Here is a 12,500-nt window from a genome sequence, read left to right as displayed (position 1 = left end):
ACCAAAACAAGTTTTCATTCTAAATACCTCACAATCAGATTTGGCTTCATGCAATATATCCGCTGAAAAAAACAAAACAAAATACATACCAATAAACTGCATCCATTTCAAATTCAAATTTAAAGACATTGCTGCAAGCTTTGGGTATCTAGATTGGAATAGACTGATTCTGGACGAATTGGATCAGAATAATTATTATTACAAGCCTCTACTTGTGTGCTTAGAGTATGCATGATAACTTACATGTATTATTCACAGTTATGCAAGCAAATACATATAGTATTTAAATCTTCAGTTTGCAAAAATTAAAACTGTTGGATAGTGACTTATCCACCCAATGAAGATATCTGGACCAGCATTTGAACAACTGGATTTAATTTCATTGCTCGTTTGCAATGGTGTGAAATGGTGTGGAATTATAAAATTCTGTAAGGGTCACTCTAAGAAGGCATGGGGTTTAAGATAGGACAAAGATGTTAAAGGGGACATTCAAACCATTTTCTACAAATGTAACTACAATATCAGTGACACATTTATTTCACAAATCAGATACAATATTCCCAGCTACAGCTATTGACAATGTCGAACGAACATCTCCTGCTGATATTGATCAATCTCTTGTTGATGAACTAACCTTTTCTCAACTCTTTGAATCGATTTCCTTTGGCAGCTATACATGCCATATCGTGTAGAACCTGTACGTGATCCAACATGGTATTGAAAGCTCTGTAATAGCCATAACTGATACGGTGCCCACCTTCTCCGCTTGCAGCCTACGTAATGAATGATTAACAGTTAGTGACACAAACATAACTTATTAGGAGGAGGGGCTCTCACCACCACATTAATCTGTTTGTTGGCTTTAAAAAAACCTGGCATTTGCTGGCTTTTCCCTAGCCAGGTACCTTTGCAACCCTCCACATACAATGCACTAAATTTTCAGATGATTTTAAACTCATCTATCATTGCAGCGGAGGCAAAACGGAATCAACTACTGTAAGCACAAAACAAAATACACTTGCTGGGACCTTAATAATAATATTATTATTCTGGATATCACAAAACGGTTAATAATGATAATGATAATGATAATGATAATGATAATGATAATGATAATGATAATGATAATGATAATGATAATGATAATAATAATAATAATAATGTGCTGTTGCCAACAGATTCTTGGAGAATCTGTTTTCAGATTCTTCAAGAATTGGTATGTTGAGCAATTTACACAATTACCCAAGGGTAGTAAAGCCTTGATCAGATTCAAGACAGTATAATATGAAAGTTGTTGCCTTGATATCATCATTATAATCTGCTGTTATCAAAATTACATTGATAGTTCGAGATGGCATAGAGCATTTTTTCCTTACTGTGAGTAGGTAATTTCTAACAAAAGGCGAAAGTTTGTGGCCTCTTAAAATTTTCATTATTTCTGCAAACTTGACTGCTGTTATCTCTCCATCTGGCATCTTGCTTTGTAAGTACGCTTGACGCTGGTACTCTTTTTCCAGATCCTTTAACAAAAAGAAGAAAACAACAATAGCAAATTAAGGGACTTTCAAAATGTACTGGTTAATGAAAGGGCTTGCATCCAAATGAAAAGCTCCACAAGACAGACTCTTCCACCCAACCCATTTACCGTACTACTTTTTTGTATTTACTAATCCTCCAGTTGCTGACACCTCCTTTAATTCTCACATTTACCCTCTATGAAATGAATGTGTTAATACTACTGTATGTACATGTTCTTTTCAACTCAACTGTATTTAAACACATCTACATGTAATGCCTAGAAATCTGTTCTCCATTGCTTCAATCCTGGAAGTCAATGGCGTTAGACCAGTTCAGGCTGGTTTGGGAGTAAAAGGGTTAAAAAACTGCACCAACCTGAAGTAGATGCGAAAAGTCATCAAAGCGAACATGTTCCTTCTTATCAGTCCCAAAGTACGTATGCACAAATTCAGTGTCAAAGTTGAATTTTATTTTGTTGAAGAAAGTTGTCTTCTTTATGACGTTTTCAAATTCATCTTAAAGAAAACAAATAATTATTGTTTGCATACTTGACTGTAATAATCTTTTGAAGAATTGGCAATCATTGAAAATAACAAATTAACCTGTGCCCTTAACCCAATCACTCCTAAGAGTGAGTCAGACTTATGGATTTAACTCTGGCTAACGCCAGATGATTTACTCACTGATTGGGAGCACTTTTGTTGTGAATACAGGTTAAATAAACCAATGTTAACAACCTTCATATGAACCTTACAGGAGACAACAATCAAAGGCAAGTTTTGCTGTTACATGATATACCCTGGATTACATGCTGGTCCATTACATAAAACTGGAGAGTCAGAACGGCAGAGTGGTTACAGTACTTTATCAACCGTGCCTTCCACCTCTGCGACACGGGTTCAACTCTTGGGCTCGAGGTCATAATGTGGACTGAGTTTCAGAAGATCTCAATCTGACTCCAAAGGTTTTTCTCTGGGTACTCCAGGTTATCTCCCTCGTCAAAATCCACTCTCACTCAATTACATCCGGCTGCAGGTGGATACCCTTGATAGGGATAACCTCTGGTATCCTTCCGTTCCATTGAACTGAATGAATAAAGTTGCTAATACAAATTTTCTAGTTTGCTATCCAATCAAGTAGATCGATAGTTGTTGAACATAAAGATTAATATTGGCATCTCTGCTACATGTACTTTACAGAGCAGGTTTCTAATGTACGCTTAGAAGCACATATTGCTACAGTAACGGTAGTTTATACCAAATGTAACAGATCCTTTGCCATCCAAATCAAAAAGCTGAAAAACAATCTTGTGTTGAGCACCAGGATCACGGAGCAATGCTTCAAATGCCATAAATTCACTGAAGGATATCAACCTGTCAAGGAAAAGTGAGACATTTTTTTATAGTTTTTCGAAAACAATAAATGTCTATTTTGGGGAACATCCTCCTTGTTTTCCATTCAAAGTTGCTATACAAGTGTTTAAGTGTGGTTTTGCATCAGGTTAACTAGATGAACACATTCAACTAAATGCCATAATTATGGTTATTTTGTAAGTCCCTTTTCACGGCTTAACGTGTTAACCCATTCACACTTCAAATGCCCTAGGATGCTCCCCATTGACAAGTAAAATCGTCTGGCGTTAGACAAGTAAAAGGTTTCAAGTCTCACTCTCAGGGGTCAATGGGTTAACAAAATATTCTTAAATCACCTAGAGGAATTTGATCTGTTTGGATTTCACTGAGGGAGAATCAATCCGTCCAAAACTTAAGGGAACAAAATACTTTTAAAGAAATGATAGCTGAAAGAGAACTTCAGTATCCAGCAAACTTCCAGATATGTCCAGAAATGTCCCTAATTAGATGCACGAAGATGTCAATCAGCGTCTTCTTCGGACATTACTAAACAGCGAGACGGCGAAACGAAGCACCAAAACACCATGTATGACCCCACCATACATTGAATACTAACCAACAAAGGTTGGATTTGAGATTAAGCATCATTTTAGCCCTAACAAGTTATTGCGCCTAATCTTAGTCTTAATCTGATTCCTAATCTTAATGTCAATGAATTAGGAGCAATAACGTTTTAGTAATATTTAATCTCAAATCCAACCTTTGTCGGTTAGTATTCAGTGTATGGTGGGGTCATACATGGTGTTTTAGTCTTTCGTTTGGCTGTTTCGGTGTTTTGTGGCTTAGTAATGCCCCTCTTCTTTTCAATTTCGACATCACTCGTATCTCGGAATACAGACAATTAGCATCACAGTGTCCCCTCAAACAACACTCCTCAAGTAACGATAACCAGCTGCACTTGTACCCTAAGCTAAAACCATGTAATTTTTCCAAACGTTTCCTTCAAAAAGAGGACGTTTTATTGGTTGTTCCTAACAGTTTGAACACAAAATTCCAACAAGAAAATCCTACAGCGTACATACCCATCCTTTGTTTGGTCAACACATCCTGCCAGTAGAGTTAGCGTCGTTTTATTGTAGTCTTCAACTTTTTGCATACCAAGGTAGTCTCTGATGAGGTTTTCAGGAGTCATATATCTTTCTCCATCCTTTTCAACTGATGCATACTACAAATAACAATGATAAGGCCAAGAAATAATAATTTAGTTGCATCTTTAGATATTAAGCCATTTATGATAGCGATAACCTAGGTAGCGGCAGTCAGATGACTGCCAGATCTAAAAGAGCTACTACTGGCAGCCAGCTCCTAGATGGAGAATGCTCTGTGGTGGCTGGCAAATCCTAGAAAACAATCCCAGAGCTCCAACATAATATAGAAAACCTGTAAGTATCTGTCACACTTATAAAAAGTGAAGGAGTGGACAGAGGGACAAGGCAGTCAAATGCTTTATGCAGCCAGCTTGGCAAGTCATTAATGAGTTCCAACATATAAGACCTGAACGAATGTGCCTCACTGAAAAACAGTGGAACGTACATGAAGGGAAGGGGATGTCCTCTCAGTCTCGATAAAAATACTTGCTCTTCAGCCTAAAAACTACAGCTGTTCCTCAAAACCTGAGCTTGAGGAATCCTGCTGCTGCAGCAAATGTCTATTGTTGTTAATGAATTATTAAATTACCTTTAATTCACTACATAATATACCATAGCTGTTTATCTACAACAATCTTACCAACCAGACAGAAAAAGCAAAGAAAAGGGTCTTGCAACCAAGCAAGGGTGCCATTAATAAGATGTGCACTTATACACAAATAGCAAGGTTTTAGCACAAGATCAGGATGCAGGGTTCCAGAGTCTAACCATTTGCGGTCTTGTTCTATATGGGGGCATCTTTCACTTCCCTCAGCAATTGTTAACTGCATAACGAACAGTCTGGCCAAAGTCCCCCAAAACAAAAAAGGAAACCACCCCTGAAGGGAGTGGCTAATATGTGTACTTCACTTCACAACATTGATGTGAAATGACCACAAATTATTGAGGAAATATTAAAGAAGATATCACGATACATACACACATTTCCATGCTAAGTGATTCAGAATGATAGTGAAATGGTATGTATTTGAATGACATGAAAATACATTTTTGGGCAACATTCTCATTGTTACCGCCTTTTGCTTAACTTCACTAAAAAACCTGTCAAATGATGTACATGTAGCCACATCAAATTTGACCACTTTGTTATTAATTCTGCGTAAACAACTGGAAGATCATGATTTTTTTTTTCTGGAGAAAGAAAATGAACTCCATTCTTGCCTGGGGAGTTTCTTTTAAAGAAACCTAGGGGGGATTATGGCCAAACTCAATTTGCATGGAAGCCCGTCTAGCTGCGGCCATGTTGCTTGCGGTGAGTCAGTGAAAGCCAAAAATTGATAGTTGTGAAATCACAAAAATACTTGATAGCCTACATTTGAGGCTTATGGCCGGCCTCAACATTTCACATTTCACATTTTTTTACATCAGTTATAACATAAAAGGTAGGAGGACATGCCATTAAACCCTTCTAGAAATTGCACCTTTGGTCATCATACAACACCTGGCAGTTGGTCATGACTGGTACCCTTACCAACATAACCTCTATATGTGAAAAACTATCAAAAACCCTGGTGTGATATATTTTCCAAATATAACATACAAATACACCTTACAACACTTTATGGGATGCTCTTATCACTGTGGGTTAAATTGCAGTTGTACATGTACAGTCTCAATTTAAATAGTCAGTAGAGATTCACGAGAGTCCACAGAAAAGACAAGACCATCTGTACCCACATCCCACTCACAGGAATTGGGAAAAAAAGAAGACAGATTGCAGTTGGATTCATCGACAAGGTGTTACCACAACTCTTCTGATTTGTTTTCAAAATCTCTCCTTGGTTCAGCTGGAGCAGGACTGGCACAGTGGTGAGAGCACTCGCCTTCCACCAATGTGGCCCAGGATTGATTCCCTGATTCAAGGCCATAATTATGTGGATTGAGTTTGTTGGTTCTCTACTAAGCTCTGAGAGGTTTTCTCCAGGGAAGTACTCTGGCTCTCTGCTCTCCTCAAAAACCAACATTTGATTTGATTTGTCCTGATTTCAAGTGATTTATACTCTTCCCAATTAGTAGAATAAGAGCATTCGAGCTCAGCTAAATAACCTTGAGACTTAAATAAAGGGATTATCATTTTTATTATTCTTCGACTCTCTCCAGTTGTCGGGTATTCTACTGTGTAATGTTTATTGTGTCTCAGCAACTCCCCGTAGCTTAGAGACACAACACCTTCTGCAACAGGTGAGCAGTTCCAAGAATGTCCGATAATTGCACACTTCCAAGGAAGTCAGGTACATCTAGCTTGCCAAACCAGGTCTTTGCACCTTTTGATATGCTTCCAAGAGCACCAATCACGATAGGAATTATTGTGATATTATTATTGATAGGTATTATTATTACTGTTTACCACTGCAGTTGTCCCCTGAATACAATCTAATAAAATTTAAGCTTCCTTTCCAAGAAGACTTGCTGCAAGATCAAGGTCATCTTTCCACGAAATTAAGGGTTGCAGAACAATCGAGACTTGGAAAAAATTCCATATATATAACATTTCCATAAACTAGTAGCTAAATGCAAACTTAAAATTTGCGTCGCTCTTGATCGACTGATTAATAGCAGCAACTGTATCTTGTTCCGTATTTTCCAAGAAAACATGATTCAAAACGAACTTCCCCTCATAAATGAAAGCTTATTAAACTGTTTACTCATGAAGTCTTTGCGTGTCTTCATGGGTTGCTTTATCCTCCCAATAATATGTGAAAATGTTTTGACATCATACGATCGCAAACCAAGCTATTTTACGAGTGGAACAACAAACATTTTCAGTGACACACAAAGGTGAACACTCCAATTTAATTTGTAAACAGATCATGCTTCCTGATCTATTCGACGGAGTCCTGTAATTTGTACGTAATTGCTGACTTCAAAGTGAAAGTTTCGATCAAGCTGTGCGAGTGGACTTTTAGATAAAAGAATTGCTGTCGTTTCCATCGATTATTCAATATTTATTCCACTTGGTGGGAATATAGACTCTATATTCTGCACGAGCAACATATATAATAGGTCTGAAATGATGTTGATATTTTAGGTCGCTAAATGCACAATCCCTTGCATTTGGTTTCAATAATTTAAAAACACACAGGCGTCTAATGGTCTTAAGAATGGTAAATTAATGACCTTGCACCATGACTCACCTTGTTAAAAATATTTGTCAGTTGAATTGGGTCTGCCTGCTTTAAAGAAAACTGCAAAGAAAGCATTGAATGTGGAGGATTGAAACCGGTGTTCGATTCACATGAAGACCATATGAAGGGATACAACGGCTTACTTGTCCAAGAGGAGAGTCGCAATGCGATTTACGAACAGCAAACCAAAGCCAAGGTTTTCTCTGCGAGGCCTGTTCCATCCTACGGCAATACAATCTCAGAAATATACTCCAGAAACCAGTAAAATAAGCCCGGTTTTTCCAAATATAGAGACGGGTACCCGAGAGAGATAGGAGGCTTATGATGTTACCCCCAGGGAGGACTCCGTTACAATTTTGCCGCCACCATGTGTTTACTATAGCCATATATGGTAAGGATATCCTTTTATAAAATATAGCATGTGAACTACACATGAGAGGGAGAGTTTCACTTTCACCTTTTTGACAGGAGCGCTTACCATTTGAATGAAATTTTCGGTGAGAATGTTTCGACAAATGGTACTGTACGTTCTGTACTTAGAAAAAGAAAATGTTCTGGTTGAAAAACAAATGAAACCGTCTATTTTCTCTGGCACTTGGAATTGTGGACAAATGGTACAGAAATGTCCGGGCATTCCGGTCAAAGCGAGAAAAAGGGGGATACCTCGAAAGGTATCCCCCTTTTTTTTTCCGAAAACATTCCACCGAGATGAACCGTTCCATTTGAATTCTCTCCGGAATTACCGAAATTTCCATTCAAATGGTAAGCGCTCCAGGTCTCGAGGAATGGACCATTATTTTTTTTTAATTAGGTGGGAGAGGGGTCGGGTCTGAGCGCATTTTCTGAGTACAACAGTTCCAAGAATTTTTGCAACCCTCTGCAAGAACGTTTCGTTGCAATGTAATGTAATATTCCTGAGACCAAGTAGGGCTTGTCTGAACGTCTTCTCGGGCTTATAGAACTAATGACATATCCAAGATCTTCCAGGTTTTCCCTACTTCTCAATATGTAATTTAGTGGTTTTTCGGAGAAAAACAAAAAATAGTAATGCTTAAACACAAGAGTGAATTACCTATAGCTAATTTACACTTGTTAAAAATAAAGATGCCGAGACAGTTTGAAAGGTTGTGTTCTTCCTGGATCTCTTCTACTCGTTCGGGCTCGTAAGCAGCAATTAATAATGAAAGTCGATTTTCTGTCGACGCTGTGCAGGCTTCCATGCAAGATGACTAGTCACAAACTAAAATGTCCTGTTCGGGGTGGGGAAGTGACAAATCTACGTTTCAGAGAAAAACGGGAATTTAAAGATTTTGCAAGAAATTACGAGGATGACAACAATTAGTGGAAACTTCTATTAATTTCGGGAAAAAAGCGAACAAAAAATATCCATTAGAGCGGAAAAGCCGGAAAGATTAACCCGGAAACCGGAATCGGAAGCCGGAATCGCAAATCTCTTTAAAATAGTCCACTATAGTAGGCGCTGGGAAAATAGCGCGAAGATCACCGTAGTTTTCCATATACCCGTGAACTGTGATTAGGAATGGAAAATTACTGATCGAATGGTCCATTTCCGGGTTTTGAAGTGAGTCTTGGTACTCAACTATTGAAAGGGAAATGAGCTTGTCTCATTTCCAATTGAATGGTTGTGCACCAGGACTCGCTTTGAAACTGAGGCATGCATCAACTCGGAAATGGGCTATTACCATGTGTTCTCATTACGCGGCATCCGCGTCAAGGTTCCGTTCGTGGAATTCCGTTTCTAAGTTTTTTCATTACTCATCGTAGCTACAATTTGCAATTTCTTTAAGTTTCCCACATCCCGCGGGGAGTGTCGAGAAAATTGTGCGAATAGCCCTTATTCCCGATAACCGCCGTGTTGGTTTTTAAATTGTCATGCAAATTAGCCATGTGTTATGCTGGGGGGCAAACAATGGAACAAAGGCAAATTGCGGAAAATCGGATCGTCGAAATATTGAATTAACATTGCTAAAAGTACATTTTAGAATTTAGAATTAATTACCTTTTATAATAATTTTTTATCTTTTGATTGCCTCCGACATTTTGACTGTCTACTTCGTTATCTGCTCATTTTTCACTAAAAAAACATCGAAGTAACTTGAGTAATCATTCTATTTTACTACTTAGGTGATAAACATTCAATGAACGTGAAACAAATCATATGTGTGGCTAAGATGTTTGTTATAACCTCTCGAACTTGTGTTGTTTGCCCTCAAAAATGTGTAGCTAATTTGCATGATAAAGGCAAATCCAACATGGTGGCTATCGTGAATAAGGTCTATTCATTTGCTCCACCTTGGAATCACGTGCAAGATAAGATCTGGGAGGAAATCTGGAGAAGAAACCAAGATATAATTAATTCTGTAAGAAACAGACAACTTTTTTAAAAGACATGTTTCGGCATGCTTATGCCATCATCAGTTTAATGAGTTCCTAAGTGTGAACGGTTATAAAGTCTAGGTACGGGTAGATGAAAAAATTATTACAACATGACGTAATACAAAAGTGGGTACTATTTACAGCGTGACACCAAACATCAAGGTGTAAACTAAAGCGTGAGAAAAGTGTTGTAATGCTGCAATTGTTTGTTAAGTTCCGGTTTGATCTTATTTACATAAAAAGCTTCTTTGAGTTTTAAATTAAATCAATTGAGTTGCTCTGGCAGAATCCAGAATACTAACATACGAAGGGGAGTATTTCTTCTTACATAACGGAGATGTGTTAAGGGCCCACAGACGGATTTTTCGCGAGTTGCTAAGGATGTGAATTGTTACTTCCGGTGACTGACGTCATCATATCATGAGCTGACAAGAAAACCCACTCGAGCTCACAAGCAAAAGTCACCGCACAAACTGTTGTTTCCATCGAAGGTTTTTCCTCGCCCTTCCTCGCGCTCGTTCTCAGATCAACTGCACATGCGTAAACGAACTGACTTTCGGTTTGAGAAAAACGCTAAATTTCCGGCGGTCTTTAATTGAATTTTTTTTTTTTTTTACATGGCACGTTTCATCCCCAAATACAGAATATAGCTAAGCATTGACTTTTTAAAATCATCTTTTTTGAAAAAGTTATGGGTACGTACGTTTTCAGTCACATACGTCACATACGTCAAAATGTAGCAGTTCTAAAAATAGAAAGATACGGGACAGGGTTGACTCAAGGGTACAATACAGATGGAAGCTCCGGGTAATGGGCTCCTGGTATTTCAGTATCGTTTATGTCTTTAAAAAGAACACTTTTCAAAATAAAAAGAAAACCATGCTTGACTGGATGCAAAAACGAATACAAATTATTAAACCATCGATTAAATACCCAAATTGTGTAGCACGGAGACAAATTTAGAGTTTTCTTTTATTGGTCACGTGACCATGGGCGTGGTATGATTACGTCATATTTAGGGTAATTGGCTTACCAAAGTTGGAAACTGACCAAAATAATGCCAAATTCTCTCAAATTACTTAACCATTACATCCTTAGCAACGCACCCCAAAAAATACGTCAGTGGGCCCTTAAAATGCTTAAAAATGTGCGAGTTTTTATTGCTTTCCGTGTGTTCCTTTATCCTTTTCTGTGTGTTCTTTTTTCCTTTATAACTGTTCACACTTAGGAACTCATTAAACTGATGATGGCATAAGCATGCCGAAACATGTCTTTTAAAAACGTTGTCTGTTTCTTACAGTATTTATCATGCTTGCTACTATTGCGATCTTATGGAAATATAATTAATTATTCAGTAATCGAACCAGTGTGTTCACTTGTCAAATAGTGAACGGAGATTGAATTCTTGGATTTATTTGCCTTATTTTTGTGTGCACTTGCATAGAGTGTGCTTTCAACAACTGAGGAACCTTGGAGTTCACCACTTGAACCAACGAGTTCGCCAATCGAAGTTCAGTGCCTTGTTAGGTTATCAAACGAAGAGTTCAGTCGCCCGGCAAACACTGTGACTGAGCATAAACACGAAATTTGAAGCAACTTTCTCACTGTACGATACTCGCCGTGATGAATTCAGAAATCCAGTCAAAACACTCAATCAGATATTTGTTGGTTTCTCGTCGAAAAGCGTCACACTCTATCGAAGTTCAGTACCTAAAATCGACCATTGCTGAGGGCCCATTAGGGGGATCTTAGTATTCTGTATCGCATTAATTTTTGGCCTAGATATCCCGTATCCCGTTAATTCTTGTGGTTTGTATCCCTATAATAGGCCACTTCGGAAAATACCATAATACTCTTTGTTTGTCCCCCAAAATTTTGAATAACTTTTGTTTTCTCTTGGGACCATTGTAAGTTCCGAGAGAAACTGGAAACAATGCTTATGCAAAATTTGGGGGAACAAACAGAGTATTATGGTATTTTCCGAAGTGGCCTATGCCAGTTACTTCTGATGACGTCAGTGTGCACCTGGGGGGTAGGAGGAGGGGGAGGGGGAGAGGAAGAGTTTTTCACGAACACGTTTTCTAGAGAGAGATATTGGTAGATATTGTGACAGATGAGAATAATTGCATTTGCGAGTATCGTTTTCACTTTTACGCCTTCTATATTGACCAACGAACCTTTAATTTTTCAGGTTTGATGTTCGGCAGTAAAGTTTGAAAATATTCTCGTGTCTTTGTGCTAATCATTCTCACTAGCCTCACTTTAAAGAAACAGTTCTTTGGAATTTGTTCGTGCTAACGAGGCTAGTGAAGATGATTAGCATAAAAAAAAGCCTTACTTAGCCGCCATTTATGAATATGGTCTATTCCCGGAATCTCTTCTTTAAGTATCCTGATTCCGATTAATTTTCACCCCAAACATTCCGAGTCCCTACAATTTTTTTACCTAAATATCCCGTACCCAGATAACACTTAATAGGTCCGCATTTATTGCTGAGTTCCTGTTACGCTAAACGTAACGTGATATACACCTTATTCCAAAATGGCCGCCATTTAGATATTCTTTGGTTTTCATTAAAATTAGACCTTGAAGCCTCGTTCAAGGCAAAATATTCTTTTGAATTTTCAGCTCAAGAACGAGGCATCAATGGCTAATTTGAATAAAAACAAAAGAATATTTAAATGACGGCCATTTTGGAATAAGGTCTATAACCGTTATAATTTCCATACTGACACAACCAGGATATAAATAACGCACGCTGGTGATAAGGTATCAGATGGACTCTTGTACGCTTTTTAGTTTTGCGCAGTTTATGTTTGTAGGTACAGAGGAAAATACTTCTTGAGAAGAAGACCCCATGCTTCTAATAGAAGGTTTCATTCTTTCGTCATCACTGACAA

At 38.0% G+C, this 12,500-nt stretch overlaps 1 protein-coding gene across 1 annotated transcript in view; it reads right to left on the bottom strand.

Annotated features, from left to right (window-relative positions):
• Positions 1-7,528, bottom strand: part of LOC138012562 (electrogenic aspartate/glutamate antiporter SLC25A13, mitochondrial-like) — a 27,820-nt gene extending 20,292 nt beyond the window's left edge. The window contains exons 1-8 of the mRNA XM_068859367.1: positions 7,347-7,528; positions 7,213-7,263; positions 3,953-4,095; positions 2,776-2,891; positions 1,894-2,033; positions 1,377-1,520; positions 635-773; positions 28-62 (exon numbers count right to left, since the gene is read on the bottom strand). Coding sequence (XP_068715468.1) covers positions 28-62; positions 635-773; positions 1,377-1,520; positions 1,894-2,033; positions 2,776-2,891; positions 3,953-4,095; positions 7,213-7,263; positions 7,347-7,424 — 846 coding nt within the window. The 5' untranslated portion in view covers positions 7,425-7,528. The remainder of the gene's footprint in view (positions 1-27; positions 63-634; positions 774-1,376; positions 1,521-1,893; positions 2,034-2,775; positions 2,892-3,952; positions 4,096-7,212; positions 7,264-7,346) is intronic.
• Positions 7,529-12,500: the final 4,972 nt, after the last annotated feature.

This window comes from Montipora foliosa, chromosome 8 (assembly GCF_036669935.1).
Source record: "Montipora foliosa isolate CH-2021 chromosome 8, ASM3666993v2, whole genome shotgun sequence".
Taxonomy (NCBI): domain Eukaryota; kingdom Metazoa; phylum Cnidaria; class Anthozoa; order Scleractinia; family Acroporidae; genus Montipora; species Montipora foliosa.
The sequence above is the reverse complement of the archived record's forward strand: the minus strand, read 5'-3'. Positions and strand labels throughout refer to the sequence as shown.